The 24,110-nt window shown below is 39.7% G+C and overlaps 2 protein-coding genes across 2 annotated transcripts; both read left to right on the top strand.

The window, feature by feature from the left end:
- Positions 1-540: 540 nt before the first annotated feature.
- On the top strand, positions 541-1,125 carry LOC126076427 (olfactory receptor 6C2-like). The gene has a single exon (XM_049884945.1). The coding sequence runs from the start codon at positions 541-543 to the stop codon at positions 1,123-1,125; it is 585 nt and encodes a 194-aa protein (XP_049740902.1).
- A 20,688-nt stretch (positions 1,126-21,813) lies between these two features.
- LOC126076426 (olfactory receptor 6C2-like) lies at positions 21,814-22,749 on the top strand. The gene has a single exon (XM_049884944.1). It carries the CDS (start codon positions 21,814-21,816, stop codon positions 22,747-22,749), a length of 936 nt encoding a protein of 311 aa, XP_049740901.1.
- The last annotated feature ends 1,361 nt before the right edge of the window (positions 22,750-24,110 follow it).

Here is a 24,110-nt window from a genome sequence, read left to right as displayed (position 1 = left end):
CTGTAGAACATTTCAGTGGAGTTGAGGGCATCACCTCATTAAAGAATAATGATCAAGTAATAGAAGGAAATGCATGTGAGTGGATTAATTTGGACTTATTTGTAACTATCTCATCCTGTTATATTTTGATATTGTTTCTCAGATTTAATTTCTGTGACTTTTATGTGAAGATTGGGCAGTAGTGTGAAGTTGGCAATGAGAAACCACTCCGCAGTAACAACATTCACCGTACTGGGATTGACAAAAGACCCACAACTACAGATTTTGGTTTTCATCTACCTGTTTATCACATATATGTTAAGTGTAATTGGAAATCTGACTATCATTTATCTCATCTTGGTGGATTCTCATCTAAAAACAGCTATGTATTTTTTTCTTCAAAATTTCTCCTTTATAGAAATCACATTCACAACTGCGTGTGTCCCCCAATACCTGCACATTATATCATCTGGGGATAGAAGCATCACTGTCAAAGCATGCTTTACCCAGATATTTTTTATTGTCCTCTTTGCAGCTACAGAATTTTTTCTCTTGGCCGTCATGTCCTATGACCGCTATGTGGCCATCTGCAAACCGCTGCATTACGTGACCATCATGAATAACAGAGTCTGCAGGATTCTCATCCTCTGTTGTTGGGTATCTGGATTATTGATTATCCTTCCATTCCTTAATTTGAGCCTCCATCTGCAATTCTGTGACTCTGTCATTGACCATTTTTACTGTGATGCTTCTCCATTGCTGAAGAACTCATGTTCAGATACATGGTTCATAGAGCAGGTTGTTATAGTCTGTGCTGTGGTGACCTTCATAATGACCCTTGTGTGTGTGGTTCTGTCCTACATATTCATCATTAAGACGATTCTAAGATTGCCCTCTGCCCAGCAACGTAAGAAAGCTTTTTCCACCTGTTCTTCTCACATGATTGTCGTTTCTATCTCCTATGGCAGCTGCATATTTATGTATATCAAACCTTCGGCAAAGGATGAAGTGGCCATAAATAAGGCAGTTTCTCTACTCGCTACATCTGTTGCCCCTTTGTTGAACCCCTTCGTTTATACCTTGAGAAATAAACAAGTAAAGCAGTCTTTCAATGACATCCTCAAAAGATTTGCATTTCTCTCATAGAAGGAATAGAATTGCGTATTGGGAACTCAAATAAAAGATAAATCATCAGAATGTAGATGGAAATTTGTGCTATAACAGTTTTGGGTACTTTTGAAGACAATTCAGGAGAGTTGAGAATGAAGTCTAAGAAAGAACTCTGAGGCAAGAAACGTTAAGCAGATGAGCATTTTTCTACTGTCCTGAAATTGCCAAAACTTTTTATCTCTTCCTAATATGCAACTCAACTAACTCTTTTTGGTGTGTGCCATCAAGTCGATTCTGACTCACAGTTACCTTACTGGACAGAGCAGAACTGCCGTGGAGGATTTCCTATGCTGAAATCTTTATGGGAGCAGATCACCAGGCCTTTACACCCACAAATCTGCTGGTCGGTTTGAACCTCTGACCTTTGGCAGCAGCCAAGGGCTTACCCATTGTGCAACCCACAAAGCCAAACATATTGCTATGGAGTCAATCCTGACTCAACCCTGTAGGACAGAGTAGAACTGCCATGTAGAGTTTCCAAAGAGCAGCTGGTACATTTGAACTGCCTACTTTTTGGTTACCAAGCTGGGATCTTCACCACTGCACCACAAGGGCTCCTCTAACTTCTTGTTTTTAGGTGCCACCAAGTCAGTTCTGACTCATAGTGACCCCATAGGGCATAATAGAACTGCCCCCATAGAGTTTCCAAGGAGTGGCTGACAGATTTGGACTGCTGACCTTTTAGTTAGCAGCTGAGCTCTTAACCACTATGCCACCAGGGCTCCTTAACTTTTCTTAACCCAAAAACCCACTGCTGTCTCCCCAAATATCTATTAGTCATTAGTTTTGTGTGTGAAAACTATTCTAGCCATGTAAATGCTTTCCTTTCCTTGTGGTCCACCTCTTTCAAAGCCTCTTCCTTTTTCAACATGAAATATAAAGCTGGTTTCATCTTCAACTCAGCCTAGATAATGCTGCCCTCACAATAAATGCCACATGGATTATCCAACATGATAACGATATTCCTTGCTTCTTCAAATTTGAACTTATTAAATCATATGGCAAAAAAAACTAAGCAACATAAAGAAAAATGTAACAATATAGTCCTTAAAGATAACTGTTAGACTTCCTCTTCTGAGTAATTGTTCCAAGAATAAAGAGAAAAACCAGATACAAGAAGAAATTATTGGCTTAAGGGTATCAATTTGCTGCTGAAACAATGAGAACCAGAGAGACCAAGATTCTGTGAAGGGTAGAACTGTGGAAGGATGAGCTGATTATATGTAGTTGCTTTTGCCTTGGGTAGCTTTTCAGATTCATGACTGTGGTGGATTAAAGACAGTTGCAAATTCTTTGTCACCTTCCCCGTCAAGACATGGAGTTTATTTCTTCTCCGTTTTAACTGCGTTGGACCTATGACTTACTTTTGACTGCTAGAATGTGGTAGAAGTGAACTGTGACTTCAGAGTTTAAGTTAAAAGAAGCCTTGTAGCTTCTACTTTGCTCTTTTGGAACACATGCTCTGGAGGAAGCCAACTGCCACGTGAGCAGTTTGAAAACCTTGAGAATGCCAAGCAATGTGGATGCCCAAGATAACCTTGTGGAGAGTTTGTGTGAAGGGAGAGACGCCTGGCCAGCCTCATTTATCTCATCCATCCAGTCCAAACATATGATTTAAGAGGCACTCTTGGATAAACCACCCAGCCTTGCCTTCAGATGATTCCAAAGGCAGTTACTATCTGGTTGCAACTACATGAGAGACCAGAGTGAAAACCACCCAGCTGATTCCAGTCAACTTCCAGAACCATGAGAGATAATAAATTGTCTTAAATCACAAAGGTTAGAAGTGATTTCTTAAACAGTAATACAAAAAAAAAAAAAAAAAAAGCCCTGCTTCCATTGAGTCAATTCTGACTCATAGTGGCCATATAGGACAGAGTAGAACTGCCCCAAAGGATTTCCAAGGAGTGACTGGTGGATTCAAACTGCTGACCTTTTGGTTAGCAGGTAAGCTCTTGAGCACTGCACCACCAGGGTTCCTAAGCAGTAATAAAAGTAATAGATAACCAAAATAAAGGTTCAAGGAAAGTGCCTGCCTGGACATAGGGATTCATGGTGACCAAGGAACCGGCAGAACTTTCAGTGTTTCTGTAGAGCTAGAGAATCCATTTTGGATTCTTAAAGTGTCTAGAACACTTGAAAATTCTTCAAGCTGTAGATTTCTAATTTGTGCACCTTTCTGTACATAGCATATACTTCAAAAAAGGCTAAACTAAGAACTTAAAAAAGAAAAAACCTAAAACTTGGAGTTACGAATATTGGATGGAAAAATTAACTAGGTGAAATTGAAATATATTGCATTTTCAAGGGAGGTGGTAGAAGTGATATGATCATGGAGAAATATGTGTAATGGAGAGACTCTAAATTCTTAAGAAATTGTTAAGAAAGCTACTGTTTTTAGTCATACTGTTATGTACATATCATTTTATATACTGTTTCTAATCCTCAAAACAATATTTACAGGTGATTTTAAAATCTGTTTTATAGGTAGAGAAAATGAGGTTATCGACATTAAGTAATTTTATAAGTAATGGTTCCATGATTCAAATCTACTTTTATCTGACTCCAAACTTGTATTAATTTCAGAGCCTGATAATGCCCAAGAGAAATGCATTTCATCAAGGTAATTTTAAGGACTGACTCAAGAAAAATCTACATTTATTTAGATAAAGTTTAAATTGTGTCGTAACATAAAATATTAGAATAATATTCTGTACTTAAAGGTCCAAGACAAAATGAATTACTTGAGATATATTACATACTATGTTAATGTAATAATTTTTAAATGCTTTTTCAAAAGCTTCTCCTACCTTCTGCATTATCTATTAAAAGCAATGTCCAAAAAACTTTTAGATTCTACCTTTACGCGATCAGACACCCTGCCTAAAGGTGCAATTCTTTGTCCTGATCAACACCGCTTTCTTTGTCCCTAGCGATTGGGAAATGTGGGTGGGGGGGTGGGGGCATTGGAGTTTCACTGTCAAATATCCATAAATTCTACAGGACTTTCCTTCTAATAGTGGGTTTTCTTTGCTGGGAACAATGGTCCAGGATTAAACTTAACTATTTTTTTTATAACCTCCATCAGTGAATCCCATTAAATGTGTTTCAGTAAAATAGCCCAAATAATATCAATAATGGATTATACATTTCTTTCAACCTTCAGTAACATAACCTCCTATTTCCCTTTATGGATAGGACAATTCTGGGTCAATTTTGATGAACATTCCAGAAATGATTATTCATTTTTCTCAGCTGTTTTCTACGAGACTTTATCCCCAGGTGTTCAAAATGTATTTTGGTGCTTTTAAAGTACAAATGATAAAATTATTTATCTTACCTAGTAACGATAGGTTCTTTAGATTCTTAGATATGACACCAGATGCACAACCAATAAAAGACAAAGTATAAAACAAAGACTTCATCCATATTAAAAACTTTGTGTATGAAAGGACTTTATCAACAACGTGAAGAGATAACCTGCATATTGGGAGAAAAATTTTGGAAGCCGTGTATCTGATAAGGTTTTAATATCCAGAATATTTGAAGAACTCCTACAACTTAACCACAACAAGAAAAAAAAAAAAAAAAGACAAACAACCCAATCAAAAAATGGGCAAAGAACTTGAATAGACTTTTCACCAAAGAAGAAATGCATATGGCCAAAAACCACATTAAAATATGCTCATGTCATTAGTCATTAGGGAAATGTAAATCAAAGCCACAATAAGATACCATTTCACCCCCACTAGAATGGCTATGAGCAGGAAAAAAAGAAGGAAAACAATGGGTGTTGGTGATGATGTCGAGAAATTGGAATTCTCATTCATTGCTGATAGGATTGCAAAATGATACAGCTTCTGTGGAAAACAGGTTGGTGATTCCTCAACAGTTAAACATAGAATTACCTTATGACCCAGTAATTTTTTTTATTGTGCTTTAAGTGAAAATTTACAAATCAAGTCAGTCTCACACAAAAACTTATATACACCTTGCTACATACTCACAATTAATGAGACAGCCCACTCTGTCCCTCCACTCTCTCTTTTCGTGTCCATTTTGCCAGCTTCTAACCCCCTCTGCCCTCTCATCTCCTCTCCAGGCAGGAGATGCCAACATAGTCTTAAGTGTCCACCTGATCCAAGAAGCTCACTCCTCACCATCATCCCTCTCCAACCCATTGTCCAGTCCAATACCTGTCTGAAGAGTTGGCTTTGGGAATGTTTCCTGTCCTGGGCCAACAGAAGGTCTGGGGGCCATGACCACCGAAGTCCTTCTAGTCTCAGTTGACCCAGTAATTCTTGAAAGCAAGAACACAAACAGATACTTGTACACCAATATTCATTGCAGCATTCTTCACAATAGCCAAAACGTAGAAACAGCTTAAATGTCCATCAACAGATGAATGGATAAACAAAATGTGGTACCAAAAACCAAACCCATTGCTATCGAGTCGATTCGGACTCAGAGCGACCCTATAGGACAGAGTAGAACTGCCCCGTAGAGTTTCCAAGGAGTACCTGGTAGATTTGAACTACCAACCTTTTGGTTAGCAACCATACCTCTCAACCACTATGCCACCAGGGTTTCCATACATACAAATGAATATTACGATCAGTAAACAGAAAATGAAGGCCTTGGTCATGCTACAACATGGATGAACCTTGAAAACATTATACTGAGTGAAATAAGTTAGTCACGAAATGATAAATATTGTATGATCCTACTTATATGACATATCTAGAATAGGAAAGTGTATACAGGCTATAGTTTATTATTAGGGGTGGGCTAGAGGGAGGGAAATAGACTCATTGCTTAAGAAATATTGAGTTCCTGTTAATGGTGATGGAAAAATTTGTAAAAGGAAAGTGGTGATGGCTGTACAACATGACTAATGTAATCAATGTCACTGAATGGTACATGTCAAAATTGTTAAATTGGAAAAGTTTTGTTGTATATATTTTTACATAATAAAAAAGACAAACTAGAAAAAATTATTTACCTTAATGTAGCTTTAGTTATATCTTTCTGTTTTAATTTTGTATTTTGAGATCTTTGAATTAAATATTCACTGAAGCCTATTAGGATTAATTACACACTGCACTTCTTATAAACATTTTTAGGATCTCATGTATGTTTTTTATTTTGTGGTATATTTTATATATTTTGTCCCTTTCAAACATTACTGTAGATGTGTGTTTCTATTTACATGCAAAATACAGCCATTATTTCAGTTTCAGGGGAAGAGTGGAGATTTTTAGCCTGTTTTCTTTAATCCCATTCTAGAACAAGAGTAGATTATTTTATTTCCTCTTCACCACTATTCTTTCAGATGTCCAGAGTCCCATCCTCTATGATAGAGAATTATGAGTGTTCCAGGTCATTGAAAGGTTGTAGTCTGCAGTGGGCAGTGGGATGAAGACTGAGTGTATTATTGGCATCGCTAGGTGAAAGGCTGTTTAGTGTTCATGCAGGGTCTTCTTTCCTGACCTAAGGTGTTTTTGAAAAATGGCCAGGTATATTGCAAAACTTTTTGTAGAGAATTGCTTGAAACTTTTATAGCTCTATTGGACAAGGCACTCAAGTCACGTTCATATCTAGTCCTATGGGGGAAGGAAAAGCTGGATATAAATGTGGCCTAAAGTACAAGATACTGCAGAGCACAGCCAAGGAGGCATGTAAGGGAGAAGAAAGAATTGCTAAGCCCTGTGCTCTCCTAATACTGTGAGGCATATAGGGGAGGAGGCATCACTGACCCCAGTGTGAAAAGCCAATGAAAAGAAACCCTCCCCACTTCTCTGACCACCTACCTCACAAATCCCAGGATACTCTTCCTAAGCCCCATTCTGAATCCAAGCTTTTAGCTGAAAATACCATGATTTGCTGGCAACCATTATGAATCATAATGTGAAAGTGTTCAAATCTTTGGCATGTGTTACAGAGAAAGAGAGCCAAGATTCCATTGATAGGGTCTGGACAAAACTCAGAGTGAAAAAAAAAAAGACTAATGTGGACTTGTTGGTTGTTGCCCTGAGATGATTCAGTGTACTCTCACCATAGCTTCCATTGCCAAATGTGTAATGAAAATGATATGTTCCATGCTTATCCTACGATTCCCCACAAAGAGCCAGAAGACATTCTCCTATTCAGGGTACTTCCACAGACAGAAAAATGATAATGAGACAAACTCACTTACAATTTGATATCAGTGGGTAAGTCAAGATTTATTGTGAGTGCCTCTATGTTCTGATGTCCAAAGTTTTCATTATATAAATCATGTTCAATTGGTTGGAAAATCAGAACACTCAATCTCCATGGCCCTGACTCTGGCGTTTCCATACCTCCACCAACTGAGACTGCTGAAAAACCCCAATAAAATTCAAGGACCTCCTTGCCAAGTAAAGTTCCTTGGAATAATTTGGTAAGATTCACAACAGTCAATCTCTCTGAGGTTTGAGAAAAATGCTACTTTTTACAAAGGAAGGGACTTAATGTTTCTGAAACAGAAGCCACCGTTGCATGTCAGACTTGTCACTTCTGCCAAAAATTGGCCTGTTTGCCTTGTGGTGAAGGAAGCCACATTACAGGATGCATTGTCAGTGCCCATTCATGGCAGATTGACTACATAAGACTTTTCACTCCCCAAAGGACTACTGATGATGTCTTAAATCTGTTCAAAATATTTCATGTTACGATATTGCAGTTCCAATGTGATCAGTCACAACTGGCCATATCATTTTGCAGTTCCAATATGATCAGTCAACACTGGCCACAAGCTAATTTTTCAGCATTTCAGGCCATCTTCATTTAGACAATGATATTGTAGCAAAGCCACCTAGCAATGGGCCGATAGTCAAAATATTTAATTGACATTCTACACACTTATGCTGTTGTAGCAGGTACTGGTGAATGTATTATGTGGGAATAAATGCTTTGCATATGTACAATACTGCTCCTGATTGTAAGGGATGTTCCCAATGAGGAAATGCCACCACTAGGGCAATGTAATGTGAAGAGTGCACCACTAGGAGCCACCAGACATTATCAGCCCAAGCATTTGGTTACTATAAAATAGTGTGGGTCAGGAGGGGAATGAAATTATAACATTGATTAAAGATTGGCTTAAAAAAAAAATAAGGAATGAAGAACATTTCAAAAAGAAAATTTCAAGACCTATCCTGAACTATAACACTCAGTGATAGGATAATTCCATAGGCCTACAAGAAAGACCAATTAATACAACTATTATTCAAATTTACATACCAACCACTAAAGCCAAAGATGAAGAAATTGAAGATTTTTACCAATTTCTGCAGTCTGAAATTGATTAACCATGCAATCAACATGCATTGATAATTATTGGTAATTGGAATGCAAAAGCTAGAAACAAAGAAGAAGGATTGGTAGTTGGAAAATATGGCCTTGGTGATAGAAGGACACCAGAGATTGCATGATACAATTTTACAAGACCAAAGACTTCTTCATTGCAAATACCTTTTTTTACCAACATAAACGACAACTATACAAGTGGACCTTGCCAGATGGAATACACAGGAATCAAATTAACTACATCTATGGATTTTTTTTATGGAAAGAGACTATGGAAAAGCTCAATATCATCAGTCAGAATGAGCCCAGGGGCCAGGTTCAGAACAGAACAATTGCTCATATGCAAGTTCAAGTTAAAGTTGAAGAAAATTAGAACAAGTCCACGAGAGTCAAAGTATGACTTTGAGTGTATCCCACCTGAAGCTAGGGACCATCTCAAAAATAGATTTTACGTATTGGACACTAATGACCAAAGACCACATGATTTGTGGAATGATATCAAGGGCATCATACGTGAAGAAACAAAAAGTCTTTTAAATGACAGGAAAGAAAAAAGAGAACAAAATGGATGTCAGAAGAGACTCTGAAAGTTGCTCTTGAACACAGAGTATCTGAAGCAAAAGGAAGAAATGATGAAGTCAAAGAGCTGAACAGATTTCCAAAGGTGGCTCAAGAAGACAAAGTAAAGTATTATAAAGAAATGTACAAAGACCTGAAGATAGAAAGCCAAAAGGGAAATGCATGGCATTTTTCAAGCTAAAAAACTGAAGAAAAAAATCAAGCCTCGAGTTGCAATATTGAAGGATTCTGTGGGGAAAATACTAAACAATGCAGGAAGAATCAAAAGAAGATGGAAGGTATACTCAAAGTCACTGTAACAAAAAGAATTGGTCAATGTTCAACCATTTCAGGAGGTAGAATATGATCAAGAACTGATGGTCCTGAAGGAAGAGGTACAAGCTGCACTGAAGTCATTGGCAAGAAACAAGGCTCCAGGAATTGATGGAATAGCAATTGAGATGTTTCAACAAATGTATGCAGTACAGGAAGCACTCACTCGTCTTTGCCAAGAAATTTGAAAGAAATCTACCTGGCCAACCAACTAGAAGAGATCCATGTTTGTACCTGCTCCAAAGAAAGGTGATCCAACAGAATGCGGAAATTACAGAACAATATCATTAATATTGCACACAAGTAAAATTGTGCTGCAGATCATTCAAAAGCAGTTGCAACAGTACCGTGACAGGGAACTGCCAGAAATTCGAGCTGGATTCAGAAGAGGACTTGGAATGAGGGATATCACTGCTGATGTCAGATGAGTCCTGGCTGAAAGCTGAGAATACCAAAAAGATGTTTACCTGTGTTTTAGTGACTATGCAAAGGCATTCTATTGACTATGCAAAGACATACGACTGTGTGGATCATAAGAAATCGTGGATAGCACTACAAATAATGGGAATTCTAGGACAACTGATTGCGCTCATGCAGAACCCATACATAGCCCAAGAGGCAGTTGTTAGAACAGAACATGTAGACACTGTGGTTTAAAATCAGAAAAGGTGTTCATCAGGGTTGTATCCTTTCACCATGCTATTCAATCTGCATGCTGAGCAAATAATTCGAGAAGCTGGACTATATGAAGAAGAACAGGGCATCAGGTTTGGAGGAAGACTCGTTATCAACCTGCAATACGCAGATGACAACCTTTCCTGCTGAAAGCAAAGAAGAGTTGGAGCACTTCTTGAGGAAGATCAAAGGCTACAGCTTTCAGTATGGATTACGCCTTAACATAAAGAAAACAAAAACCCTTACAACTGGACCAATAGAAAACATAATGACATACAGAGAAAATATTGAGGTTGTAAAGGATTTCGTTTTACTTGGATTCACTATGTCCGTGGAAGCAACAGTCAAGAAATCAAATGATGCATTGCATTGGGCAAATCTGCTGCAAAAGGCCTCTTTAAAGTTTTTAAAAAGCAAATATGTCACTTTAAAGACTAAGGTGTGCCTGACCCAACCCATGGTGTTTTCAGTCACTTCATATGCATGTGAAAGCTGAACAGTGAATAAGGAAGACCGAAGGAGAATTGATGCCTTTAAATTACGGTGTTGTCAAAGAATATTGAATATGCCATGGACTCTCACAAGAATGAATAAATCTGTCTTGGAAGAAGTACAACCAGAATGCTCATTAGAAGCAAGGATGGTGAGACTTCGTCTCGCGTACTTTGGACTTGTTATCAGAAGGGACCAGTCACTGGAGAAGGACACCATGCTTGGTAAAGTAGAGGGTCAGCAAAAAAGAAGGCCTCCAACAAGATGGATTGACACAGTGGCTACAACAATGGGCTCAAGCATAACAAAGATTGTGAGGATGGCACTGGACCTGGCAGTGTTTTGTTCTGCTGTATATAAGGTCACTGAGACTCAGATCTGACTCAATGGCACCTAACAACAGCAAAAAAAAAAAAAGGGGGGGCCCTTAAGGAAACCATTCAACAGACTGTACAGGGGGTCCTCCTACTCAGATCAGTTAGTTCGAGTGAGGCTTTTGAACTAAAAGTGTCATCGACTGACAATTATGAGACTGAAGCCTGTGACAGAAGACATTGTCACTAAGCAAAGATGTCCTCAGGCTTTTGGACATGGCAATTACCATTTAGTATACCCTATTTGAGAAATCATTACTAATTAAGAAACATGTGTCCTTGTATCTTAACATCAACATTTTGGCATGGTTCGGACTGAAAACACCAGTAAACTTGGGATTACCCAATTTCTTAATTTCCTTGGGCTGCCATAGAAAAATAACACAAAGTGGGTAGCTTTAAAGAACATAAATTTATTGTTTCACGTTTCTGGACATTGGAAGTCTAAATTGAGGGCATAGCCAGGGCTATACTCTGTGTCTGTTGGCTCTAGGGGAATATTCTTACTTGTCTTTCTCACGTTCTGTTTTCCCTGATCATATATTGTGTTTCTTGGCTTGTAGACAGATGGAGTCTCACATGGTGTGTTCCTCCTGTGCATCTTTGTCTCCACTTCTATTCTTCCCTTTTATAAGACAGCACTTAGGGGGATTAGCACTAGAATACAGCCCTTCCTTCCTTTCCTTTCCCCCACTCATGTAGCCTTGGTGTGCTGTCCTTGCCCCTATTTGACAGGTTATGCTGCACTGCTCGGCTAGACAGCCACGAGCACACAGCTTCCTTGGGTCTGTACAGCCCTCATCAGTCAGCTCCTTCAGCACTATATGACCTCATTAGCTTAACTGGTAACAAAGGAAAACCTAGCTGGAGGCAGAGCTAACATGGTGCTATAGACAGAAGCATCATGCCACCCCTCTGCAGCAAAGACCAGAAAAACTAAGTAAAATAGATACAAACATCAACCCTGGAACCCTAAGCATCAAATGAAGGGATACAGAACTGGACCAAGCAACAAATGGAAGAAGAAACTGACAGAGAACAGAGAATAAGAAGAGCTACAGAGTGGAGGTCCCCTACCAGCTAACATGGGACAGATTCTCCATCTTGGAACACAGCTACTTAGAACCATGGACAGGGAGTATGGGAAGGCAAATTCACAGAGCTCCCAACAGAAGACAAGGCACCAGGTAACTAGGGATACATGCTTTCCTGCCCCCCACCCTGCTTCCCTCTACACTGCCTCAGCTGCTTTCTAACAGGCCGTGGTCACTCGGCCAGAGAAACAGCAGCTCACTGCCCTCTGTGGCCCACCCTGCCCCCAACAACTGGTTCCTCCAGTGCTATTTTTTTTTTGTTGTTATTATTTTCTTAATTTTTGTTGTCTCTTCTCTCACTGTCTTCCTTTGTTTCCTTGTTCCTGCCCACCTAGTCCTGTGCACCATCCCCACCCCTTCTCAAAGGGCCCTGCCATACTACTTGGCTAGAGAGCCACTGGCACACACGCTCCTCAAGTCCATGCCGCCCTCTCCAGCCAGCTCCCTCAGAGCCATATTTTTCTGTTTTTTGGTTTGGTTTTGTTTCTTCTCTCTCTCTCTCTCCCTTCCTTTCCTTTCTCCCACTCGTCTAGCCCCCATGTGTCAACCTCCTCCCTATTTGACAGGTTATGCTAAACTGCTCCTATAGACAGCCACCAGCACACAGCTTCCCTGGGTCTGCGCGGCCCCCATTAGTCAGCTCCTTCAGCACTATATTTTTTCTTTCTTTTTTTTTGTTTCCTCTCTCCCTATCCCTTCCTTCCTTTCCTTTCTACCACCTACCTAGCCCTGTGTGCCAGCTCTGTCCCTTCTCAGTGAGCTGTGCCACATTGCTCAGCTAGAAAGCCACCTGCACACAGCCTCCCCAAGTGTAGAGCGCCCCTACTGGCCAGCTCCCTCAGCACGATATTTTTTTTCTAGTTCATTTTCATTGTTTCTGTTTCTTCTCTCTATCTCCCCTCCTTCCTTTCCCCTCTCCCAGCCACCTAGCCCTGTGCACTGCCCCAACCCCTTCTCAAAAGGCTATGCTGCACCACTCAGCTACAGAGCCACTGGCACATGGCCTACCCAGATCTGCGCCACCATCACTGGCTGGCTCCCTCAACATCGTAGTCTTCATTTTTCTTTATCTTTCCTCTTCTCCCTTTTCCTTCTCCCTCCCACCTAGGCCCTGTGCTGCCTTCACCCCTTCCTGAGGGGCCATGCTGCACTGCCCAGCAAGAGAGATGCCAACTTGCTACCAATCTGATTCTGCCCCACCCCTACGGCCAACTTCCTCAGCACCATATTTATTTATTTTGTTGTTGTTTTTGTTTCTTCTCTCTCTTTTTTCTCTCTTTACCTCCTTTCCTTTCCTTTCTCCTGCTCACCTCTCTACCGTGTGCCACCCACACCCCTTCTTGATAGGCTGAGCCTCACTGCTTGGCTAGAGAGCCACTGGCACACAACCTTACTGGGTCAACCTCATCCCCATCCACCAAATCATACTGCATTGTTTCATTCACTTTTTCCCTTTTTTTTTTTTTGCTTCTATTTCTCTCTCTTCTTTATCATACCCACTTAGCTCTACATATCACATCCTATCCCTTCCCTCCTGCTTACCTGCACCGTGCATCCCTGAGTGGCAATGGCATGGGCCCCCAGATCCTACCACACACTACACCTGGCCACACCCCACTGGCCCAAGTTAGTGCCACTAACAACACATCCCTACCACTCCCCCCTGCTAGACCTGCCTTGCAGTGCCATAGCCGAGCACCTAGCCCTGCCCACCTAAACAAGGTGTTTAAAAATATCAGGCCTACAGAGGAGCAAGCAACAAAACACACCCAGCCCACCTGCCCAGACATAACCAAATAACACAAAAAAGCAGGACAAAACAAACAAATCTACAATCAATAATCAAAGAATATAATTCCTGAATGTTCCTAAGATAGCAGACAGTATCAAAACGTATTTATTAAGAAAAAAAAAGAACAGGATGGCTCCAGTAAGAGACCAAACTAAAACACCAGATGACCTTTAGGTGGAAGAAAAGGTGCTGAAACTACCTGAAAGGGAATTCAGAAGTCTAATATTCAAGGTTCTCCAAGAGATTAGGAGAGATGAAGGAAAGCACATACAAACATAAGGGAAAAAATAGACTAAATCATGGAAAATACAGACAAAACCAGGGAAAATATAGACAAAGCAATGGGAGAATTCAGGAAAATAATACAGGAACAAATGTCAAAATGGATAATTAGAAATCGTAAAAAAACAATTAGAAATCCAAAAGATAAACAACAAGAGTTCAGTAATGGACAAGGCAATAGGAGGTATTAGGAGCAAATTTGAAATAATGGAAGACAGGATGTATGAAATCGAAGAAAAATCCTTGGATACCACTTTGAGGAAAAATCAGAGAAAAGAATAAAGAAAAAATGAAAAAAAACCTGAGAATGAGGTGGGATACAATCAAGAGCAAAAAATTTGCTTGTGATCGAAGTTCCAGAACAGGGGAGAAAACACAGAGATGATCATAGAAGATTTGCTAACTGAAAACTTCCCTAAATCGTGAAAGATGCAAAGCTAACCATCCAAGAAGCGCAACGAACCCTATATGGGATAGACCCCAAAAGAAAGTCACCAAGGCATATCAGAATCATACTCGCCAAAACCAAAGGCAAAGAAAGAATCCTGAAAGCAGCTCGAGAAAAACAAAAAGTCACATACAAAGGTGAAACAATAATACTAAGCTTTGAGACAATGATTAACAGGCAAATAGTTTATTTAGGAAATGAAAGGAACATTTTAGGGGGAGTTGCTGGAAAAGTGGTAGAAGAAAGTAGGATTATAATTTTAAAAATTAAAAAAAAAACCCTTTGCTGTCGAGTCGATTCTGACTCATAGCGGCTGTATATGAGAGAGTACAATTGTCCCATAGAGTTTCCAAGGAGTGCCTGGTGGATTCAAACTGCTGCCATTTTGGTTAGCAGCCATAGCACTTAACTACGCCACCATGGTTTCCAGATCATAGTAAGAGGTATATTATTGCACTCAGAAAGGGGAAAGGTGGGCAAATTCCACTTTTATTGCTAATTACGTGGTAAGGATCAGCATGGGTCCAATTGCCACCTAGAGATGGATCCAGTCCTTACCCTCCCATATCTCCATTTTTGATGCCAGACACCGAAGTGGCACACTCCCTTCAGCTTCCAGCCACCCAGAGCTGGATTGGAGCTCACAGTTTAGAATACTCTGTCCTTCAAATTAACAGCTTATGCAGCCCTTCTTTGACCCCCAGCCACCCAAAGCTGGGTCTTCACAAGTTAAAAGGACCCAGTCCTTCTGACTAGCAAATAGGCTGATGCCAGCCCCTGCTGGCTCTCATTGTGCCTTTGGGTTCATTCATTCACTAGAATGGCTCACAGAATTTACAGAAATTACCTATACTTATGGTTACCCGTTTATTAAAAACCAAAAAGGATACAAATGAAAAGATGCACGAACCGAGTTCAAGAAGATGTCCTGGTGCAAGGCTTCCATTGTCCCCAGGGACATGCCACCCTCCCAAGAGCAACTGTTCTCTCCAATCCAGGAAGCCCCCTAACATCAGTGTTGAAAGCCATTTATTGGCTTCACTGCATAGTCATGATTGATTAAATCACTGAATATTCATAATTGGTCAAATCATACCCCTCCCTTCTTGAGGTTAGCTGACTGGGTGGGGCCTCTGTAGTCTCCATTCATTTGCGAGTGTTGTCCAGAGGTTTTACAAAATAAAGACACGTCAATTACCCAGGAGAAACCCCAGGGTTGTCTCAGGAACCAAGAACAAAAGGCCAACTTATATTAGGTAAGGCAATTCATTACCACACAGTTATCAAACGAGGCACCACTGTGAACAACTACAGCTTAGAACTTTAGAATAATTCCATCCAAAGAGCAAAGTTGCTGAGATATTTACATGTTGACTCTTGTCAGTCATTTTTTGATTACTACCCTAGGAGTGTGTTAAGTCCATCATAGTTCTAGCTGCTGTGCGTATGGGTAGAACGAGCTCTAAAAGCCAGGGAAATTCAGACAGAGAGATGCATGTTCTCGCAGTTGAATATTCAGCTAGAGTTCACTGAAAATGTAAGGTAAGGCCCAAGGAGATAGGGCAGAGCACCAGTATTGCCTGCTATGGCATCCCTCTTGTAGTACTCTGATGTCCTTATAGCCAAAGTTAACTTCACTTAATCCTGTCACAGGTTTTTCAAGGTGGCAACTGAAAATGTTTTCTTAAAACTCTGATTTTTTTGTCTGATTTTTCAATTTATAGGCTCAAATTCTTTACTATTTCATACATAATTAATGTTTTCTATTCGTTCATGTTTTGTTTTTGGTAAGGAGTGTTTTTCAAGAAAATACGCCATTTTTCCAAGTTGTCAGAGTTATCTGCTTGCAGTTGTTCATAAACCAAAACCAACCCCAGTGCCATCAAGTCGGTTCCGACTCATAGCGACCCTGTAGGACAGAGTAGAACTGCCCCATAGAGTTTCCAAGGAGCGCCTGGCGGATTCAAACTGCCGACCCTTTGGTTAGCAGCTGTAGCTCTTAACCACTATGCCGCCGGGGTTTCCCAGTTGTTCATAGCATCATTTTATTCTTCTTTTCATTTTCTTCAGTTTTTGAAGTGAACTCCAAATAATTTTTAAAAAATGGGCCACCAACCATGGTAAATTCCCACACTGGGTGGCACAGAAAGGCAGTAGGTAGAATTCCAAGTAGGCAAAACTTCATGCTGTACACACAGTAATCACTTTCTTGTGGGAGTTCAAGGGCGGTAAGGCTGTACACAGACTCGAGGGCCACGGTAAGAGCAGCTGGAGGACCAGGAAAAAAGAAATTTAGGAAAGAAGCATGCGGATGAGCCTACGAGTAGCTAAAGAGCCCTGTTTCCCACATCAATGTATCTCAGAGAACGTCTACCGTAAAGGAGCCTCCAAACACCCAGGCCCAGAAAACTCAAGCAGGTTTTGTCTTTGGCCACTTGCCCAGGTTCCTACGCACTAGGCCCATGAATGAACCAACCTTGGTGGCAGGCGTGGTAGTTGTACGTTGGCTTGAAATATTTTTTTGTTTTGTTTTAATATTATATGTAAAACATTTGTGTACATAAATACTGACAATATTTGGAAGAACAAATCCCCAAATATTAATAATATTTATTTCTTGATGATAGGATTTTTTTCAGTTTTTCATGTCTACTTTTGAATACTTCTATATTAAATATGTTTTATGTGTGTTATTTTAGAAACTAAAAAATTTTTTTTAATTTTTACGGTGTTGTCATACTGAATTGTATAAACTATATATAAAGAAATAATGAATGGGTTTCTGATTTGTTTTTAGAATCTTATTTTTCTACATTTGGGCTGAATTTGTTGTTATTTTTGCAGTTTTTTCTCTCCAAGGACACTATTCCTCTTGGTGCTTCGGTTAAAATATTTTGCCAAAGTATATTACGTTTTACATTCATTAGAGGCTTTTGAATCAGGGCCTCCAAGGACCTTTTTATTCAGTTGTTTTCTGCATACCTGTTGCAAATGGAGCAAATGAAAAGGGTCTGTAATGTAAAAATCTGTTTGCCGGGAGAAAATTCAAACCCAAGTTTAGAGATCCAGAGAGGCTTCTTAACTCCTCCTTGCCCTTTGAATATTGTTTTCTTTCTTTTGGTTACCATGAGTTCACATAAACATTTCCTAATTTTAAATAGGATGACATTTCTCATAAATACAGAAAGCCTTGTATATATTTTTGGTGAGCACAGGTTCCTAAAGGCAAGGGATTAGGAATAAGATTTACCCACTAGCAAGAGTCTGTTCAACTCCCAAGTTCACTCATGTTGCTGAGGTACACTTTCCAGAGGAAACAATGAAGAATATCAAAGGTAAGTTCTGGAATGGTTTTCAAGTTAGGATCCTTCCCGTTTGTAACTTAAGGAGAAAACATTTGTGAGGATGTTTCCCTCCAGTACAGCAAATGCATTGCCAAACCAAAACCAAAACCAAACCTACGGCCACTGAATTGATTCTGACTCATAGCCACCCTACAGGAATCAGAGGAACTGCCGCCATAGGGTTTCCAAGGCTGTAAATCTTAATGGAAATTGAAAAACGTGGCAGTCAGCTTCCATAAAGATTTACAGCCTTGAAAACCCTATGGGGCAGTTCTTCTGACTCCTATGCTGTTTTTAGGTGCCCTCAATTGAGTTCTGACTCACAGGAAACCTATATACAACAGAACGACATAGGGTTGCTATGAATGGGCACTCGAGGGCACCTAACAACATAGGAATCAGAAAAACTGCCCCACAGGGTTTCCAAGGCTGTAAATCTCAATGGAAGCAGACTGCCACGTTTTCCCCCGCCCCAGGTTCCTAGATTCCATGTGCAGACCTTTTGGTTAGGGCGAGGGCTTTAGCCACTGCACCATCAGGGCTCCTTTACCAGCTTCAGTATATAATTTTGGTATGTTATGAAGAAAGCCAGTTAGTTCTGAAATTATTTTTAGAGCACACAAACTTTCATAACATTCAAAAATGTGGGTAGGACTCCTTTTTTGCATCATTTAATTGGTGAAATGTCTGGTATGGTGATTTGATTGGCACACAGAAACAACTCCCAGATCTCTTCAGATCTCTGCTCCCCCTTGTGTGCCTCTGTTTCTGTCATTCCTCTCTCTCTCTCTGTCATCTATCTCATTTACCATTCTTAAATATTCTACGATTTCTTTTTTCTTTTTTTTTTAGTATCTCCCTTTCTGTGCTAGCATCACATACTTGCAAACCATTTGCCTCATAAACCCAGCTTGATACTCCTTTTTTTCCTGATGAGGTCAGTAAACCTGACATTGTTCTGTACCTGGTGGGAGCTGATACTAATCATTTTATAAATAGAAAAAAGAGCTTCCTTTTCCTCAGTGCAGGGAGCATACACACCATGGAGACTTGTGAAAGATATTAAAAAGAAAACAGTGATTAGGAAAACAAGCATTGGGTCCTATGGTGAAATCCTTTTTCATTCCTTAATGGGAGTAGATGTGAAACCCTATAATAGCACTACCCACAAATGAGCCACATTTGTAATTTAACATCTTCTAATCAGTTTTTTAATCGTACCATTCAGACTCATAGCGACCCTATAGGGTCAGAATTGACTCTACAGCAGTGGGTTTGGTTTGGTTTGGGTTTGTTTTAGCCGTACTCTTAAATAAGTAAAAAGAAAAAGCAAGTGTTAATTTTAATCATGTATGTTATTTAACTCAATATATCCAAAATATTATCACTTCAACATGTATTCAGTATAAATATATTGCTGATATATCTCATATTATTGTTTTATGACTAAATGTGCATTTTACAGCTATGGCAAATCTCGGTTCAGACAGTTCACAGTTCAAGTGCTTGATAGTCATATGTGGTTAGTGGACATTGGGTAGCGAGGCCTACAGCATTGACTGAAGATAGTATAATGTTTAATAGATCGATGTTGCTAATTGGGTTACTGGAAGAACAACTATTGTTATCGCTCCAGTCAGAGTGGCTGTGTACTTGGGCTTTAGTTTATTACCACATTGACAAACTGAGTAGAAAGAAATTATATTAAGAGACAGAAGGTCAATTATATGCTTGGCAGATAAAGCAGGGAAGAAAATTCAGTGAACATTAGCCGTTTATCCTCTTCATTAGAGTGGGTATAGCTTGTCAATTAAAAACATATTTGAAAGACACTGGGGAAAAAATTTCATGAAAGCCTCTCTTTGGCCCACCTTTTCCTAAAAATGATTTAAAACCATCTGCTACTTACCAAGATAAAAAATTCTACTATTTTGAGTCATATCTTTATTTATATTTAATATATTCTGTTTAAAGCTTTCCAGGGAAGAGCAAAATTCACTAATTCAGCAAATATTTGTCATACTCCATATCCTAAACACTGTTCTCAGTGCTGGGTATAGAGGAGATAATAAGATATTTAATTTTCTTGTCCAGGTTTAACTCACCTTTTAGTTGACGGTAGGGGATGGGGGGAGAGAGATAATTCAGACAGTGAGGATTACTGGGAAGGAAAAAAAAGTTTGACGTTTAAGTTTGTGTGAGTTAGTGATGGGAGGGGTTGTTCATCAGTTTGGGTGATCAGGAGAGAGGCTGATGTGCAGGTAATAATTGAGCTGAGCCCACAGTGACAGGAAAGATCCACAACTCTGCAGAGACAGGAGAAGAGAGTTCTAGGCAGAGGGCTCAGTATGTGCAACGGCCCCAAGGACAGAGCAAGTTGGGTTGCTTTGAAGATCAGAGAGTAAGCCAGGGAACTAGGGTGTAGTGAATGAAAATGAGAATTACAGGAAGTGGTTCGTAGGCTATGGAATAGACTCTAGTCAATGTTCTCTAGGTAACTATTGTTGCATTTTAAATTAGGGGAGAGATGTGGCCTGACATACATTTAAATAAAGTCCTTCCAGCTCCCGTGAAGGAAACAGTCACAACTCTTTTGGCAGGAAGGGAAACAGAGATGAGTTAAGATAGATGTTAGGATATTGGTCTGGTCACCAGCTTTGGTTTGACTAGGGGTTTATTTCAATGTGCAGTGGACAATATTTGATGATGTACTGGGTGTTGGAGTGAAAGAAAGGAAATAATTATGTCTCTTAAATTTTTTATTTCAGCAGCTGGGCAGATGGTGTTACTATTTACTGAGATCAATGGCAGGGAGAAGCTGCATAGAGAACTCAAGTTTCCTTTGTATGTTAAATTTGAAGTAAGCATTTGACATGCAAATTATATATACGTATATATTGTTGTCGTCGTTAGTTACTGTCGAGTTGATTCTGACACATGATGACCCACGTATGCAGAGTAGAATTGCTCCATAGTGTTTTCACGGCTGTCACCTTTCCTAAGAAGATCGTCAGGGCTGTCTTCCTAGGTGTCGCTGTGTAGGTTTGAACCATCAACCTTGCAAAGCTCATTATTCGTCCAGAAATTCCTTTATACGTATATATGTATATATATTTGGGCATAATTAAATTTAGATGGTACTTAAATCGTGTGATTGGACAAGATCACCTGGATGGGGAGAGAGCATATGTATGAAGGCAGGAGGGCCCAGGATGGCAGCATGGGCACTTCAACACTTGTAAGTAAGTTCCGTATAAGAATCTGGAGTCCTTGAACACTATAATAACAATCCTCACTACATTTGCGTTTTATCAAGTAGCACAGCTTGAAACGAAGGAATTTTAGGATTCAGCTTTTGAATACAAAATTTTTGGAGAATAGAAACTCTATGACCCATCAAAGTACATCTCAAAGTGATCAACTCCCAATCCAATGCAAAAAAACCTCATCCAAAGTATAGGCTTCAAATGTCAAATGATTTGGAAGTATTTCTATGAATTGGGAGACCCTGGAAAATTTGAAACAAATTGGGTAGCAATAATTTGCAAGAAAAATCTTCCATAAGATTAGCTTACCTGTGGTTCATTTCAGTGGAGTTGAGGTCATCACCTTATCAAAGATGGATCATCAAGTAATAGAAGGAACTGCATGTGATTGGACTTAATTAGGGAGCCCTGGTGGTGCAGCAGTTAACCAAAGGTCAGCAGTTCGAATCCACCAGCCGCTCCTTGGAAACCCCTTGGGACAGTTCTACTATGTCTTGTCCAATAGGTTCGTTATGGGTCAGAGTCAACTTGACAGCAAAGGGTTTGGTTTTTGGGTTTTCCAGGGCTTAATCAGCAGTTATTTGTCACCGATTGATTCTGTCATATTTTAACATTGTTCCTGAGACTTAATTTCTGTAACTTTTATGTGAAGATTGGACGGTAGTGTGAAGTCAGGGATGAGAAACCGGTCAGCAATAACAACATTCATCATACTGGGACTGACAGATGACCCACAACTACAGATTCTGGTTTTCATCTTTCTGTTTATCACATATATGTTAAGTATAATTGGGAATCTGACTATTATTTTTCTCATCTTGGTGGATTCTCATCTAAAAACAGCCATGTATCTTTTTCTTCAAAATTTCTCCTTTTTAGAAATCTCATTCACGAGAGCATGCGTCCCCCCATATCTGCACATCATATCAACTGGGAATAGAACTATCACCATCAAAGCATGCTTCAGTCAGATATTTTTTATTGTCCTCTTTGGAGCTACAGAATTTTTTCTCTTGGCTGTCATGTCCTATGACCGCTATGTGGCCATCTGCAAACCCCTGCATTATGTGACCATCGTGAATAGCAGAGTCTGCAGGATTCTCATTCTCTGCTGTTGGGTGTCTGGCTTATTGATTATTCTTCCACCACTTGGTTTGAGCCTCCATCTGGAATTTTGTGACTTTGTCATTGACCATTTTGTCTGTGATCCGCTTCCATTACTGAAGAATTCATGTTCAGATACACGGTTCATAGAGCAGCTGGTTAGAGTCTGTGCTGTGCTGACCTTCATAATGACACTTATGTGTGTAGTCCTGTCTTACATATATATCATTAAGACCATTCTAAGATTGCCCTCTGTCCAGCAAAGGAAAAAAGCCTTTTCTACCTGTTCTTCCCACATGATTGTGGTTTCTATCTTCTACGGCAGCTGTATATTTATGTATATTAAACCTTCGTCAAAGGGTGAAGTGGCCATAAATAAGGCAGTTTCTCTGCTCACTACATCTGTAGCCCCTTTGTTGAACCCCTTCATTTACACCCTGAGAAACAAACAAGTGAAGCAGTCTTTCAAGGACATCCTCAAAAGATCTGCATTTTTTTCAAAGAAATAGAGAATTGCATATTGGGAACTCAAATTAGAATAAAAAATAAATGATGAAATGTGGATAGAAATTGATGCCATGGGAGTTGCACGTACTCTCAAAGAGCATTAGAGAAAGTTGAGAATGAAGTCTATGAAAGAACTCTGAGGTACCCAGCATTACGCAGATGGGCATTTCTCTACCGTCTTGAAACTGGCAAATCCTTTTTATCTCTTCCTAATCTGCAACTCATTTAACCCTTCTTCATCTTCTTAGATATCCTTTAATAATTAATTTTGTGTGTAGAAACTATTTTCACCATGACACTATTTTCCCCTTCCCAAGGCTAGACCTCTTTCAATATGTCTTCCTTTTTTAAGAGCATAGGAACGTTGACTTTCAGGAAATATAGAGCTGCTTCATCTTCAGATTAGCCTAGTTAATGCTGCCTTCGCAATAACAACACATAGATTTGCAAAAAAATGTTGTTAATTTTTAAAAGGAATATTAAAAAAAAAAAACATTGCCATCGAGTCAATTCTGACTCATAGCGACCCTATAGGACAGAGTAGAACTGCCCCACAGGGTTTCCAAGGAGCGCCTGGCAGGTTCAAACTGTCAACCTTTTGGTTAGCAGCTGTAGCACTTAACCACTACACCACCAGGGTTTCCAAAAGGAATATTAATACAATAATATTCCTTTCCCCTTCTGTCATGGATTGAATTGTGTCCCCCCAAAAATATGTGTCAACTTCCTTAGGCCATGATTCCCAGTATTCCATGGTTGTCCTCCATTTCCTGATTGTAATTTTGTGTTGAGAGAATTAGGGCAGGATTGTAACACCACCCTTACTCAGGTCACCTCCCTGATCCAAGGTAAAAGGAGTTTCCCTGGGGTGTAGCCTGTGCCACCTTTTATCTCTCAAGAGATAAAAGGAAAGGGAAGCAAGCAGAGATTTGGGGACCTCATACCACCAAGAAAGCAGCACCAGCAGCAGAGAGCATCCTTTGGACACAGGTTCCCTGTACCTGAGAAGCTCTTTGACCAGGGGAAGATTGAGGACAAGGACCTTCCTCTAGAGCCGACAGAGAGAGAAAGCCTTCCCCTGGAGCTGATGCCCTGAATTTGGAATTGTAACCTCCTAGACTGTAAAAAATTAATTTCTCTTTGTTAAAGCCATCCACTTGAAGTATCTCTTATGGCAGCACTGGATGACTAAGACATCTTCCAATATGAATCATTAAAATGATGACAAAAAGAACTGGTCAAAAAAACCTCAAAAACACTAAAAATGTAGTGCTATAATCTTTAAAGATAACTGATACACTTTCTCTTCTGAATAATCATTCCAAGAACAACTAGAAAAGCCAGATACAACACAAAATCATTG

This window comes from Elephas maximus, chromosome 4 (genome assembly GCF_024166365.1).
Source record: "Elephas maximus indicus isolate mEleMax1 chromosome 4, mEleMax1 primary haplotype, whole genome shotgun sequence".
NCBI classification, from domain to species: domain Eukaryota; kingdom Metazoa; phylum Chordata; class Mammalia; order Proboscidea; family Elephantidae; genus Elephas; species Elephas maximus.
The sequence above is the reverse complement of the archived record's forward strand: the minus strand, read 5'-3'. Positions and strand labels throughout refer to the sequence as shown.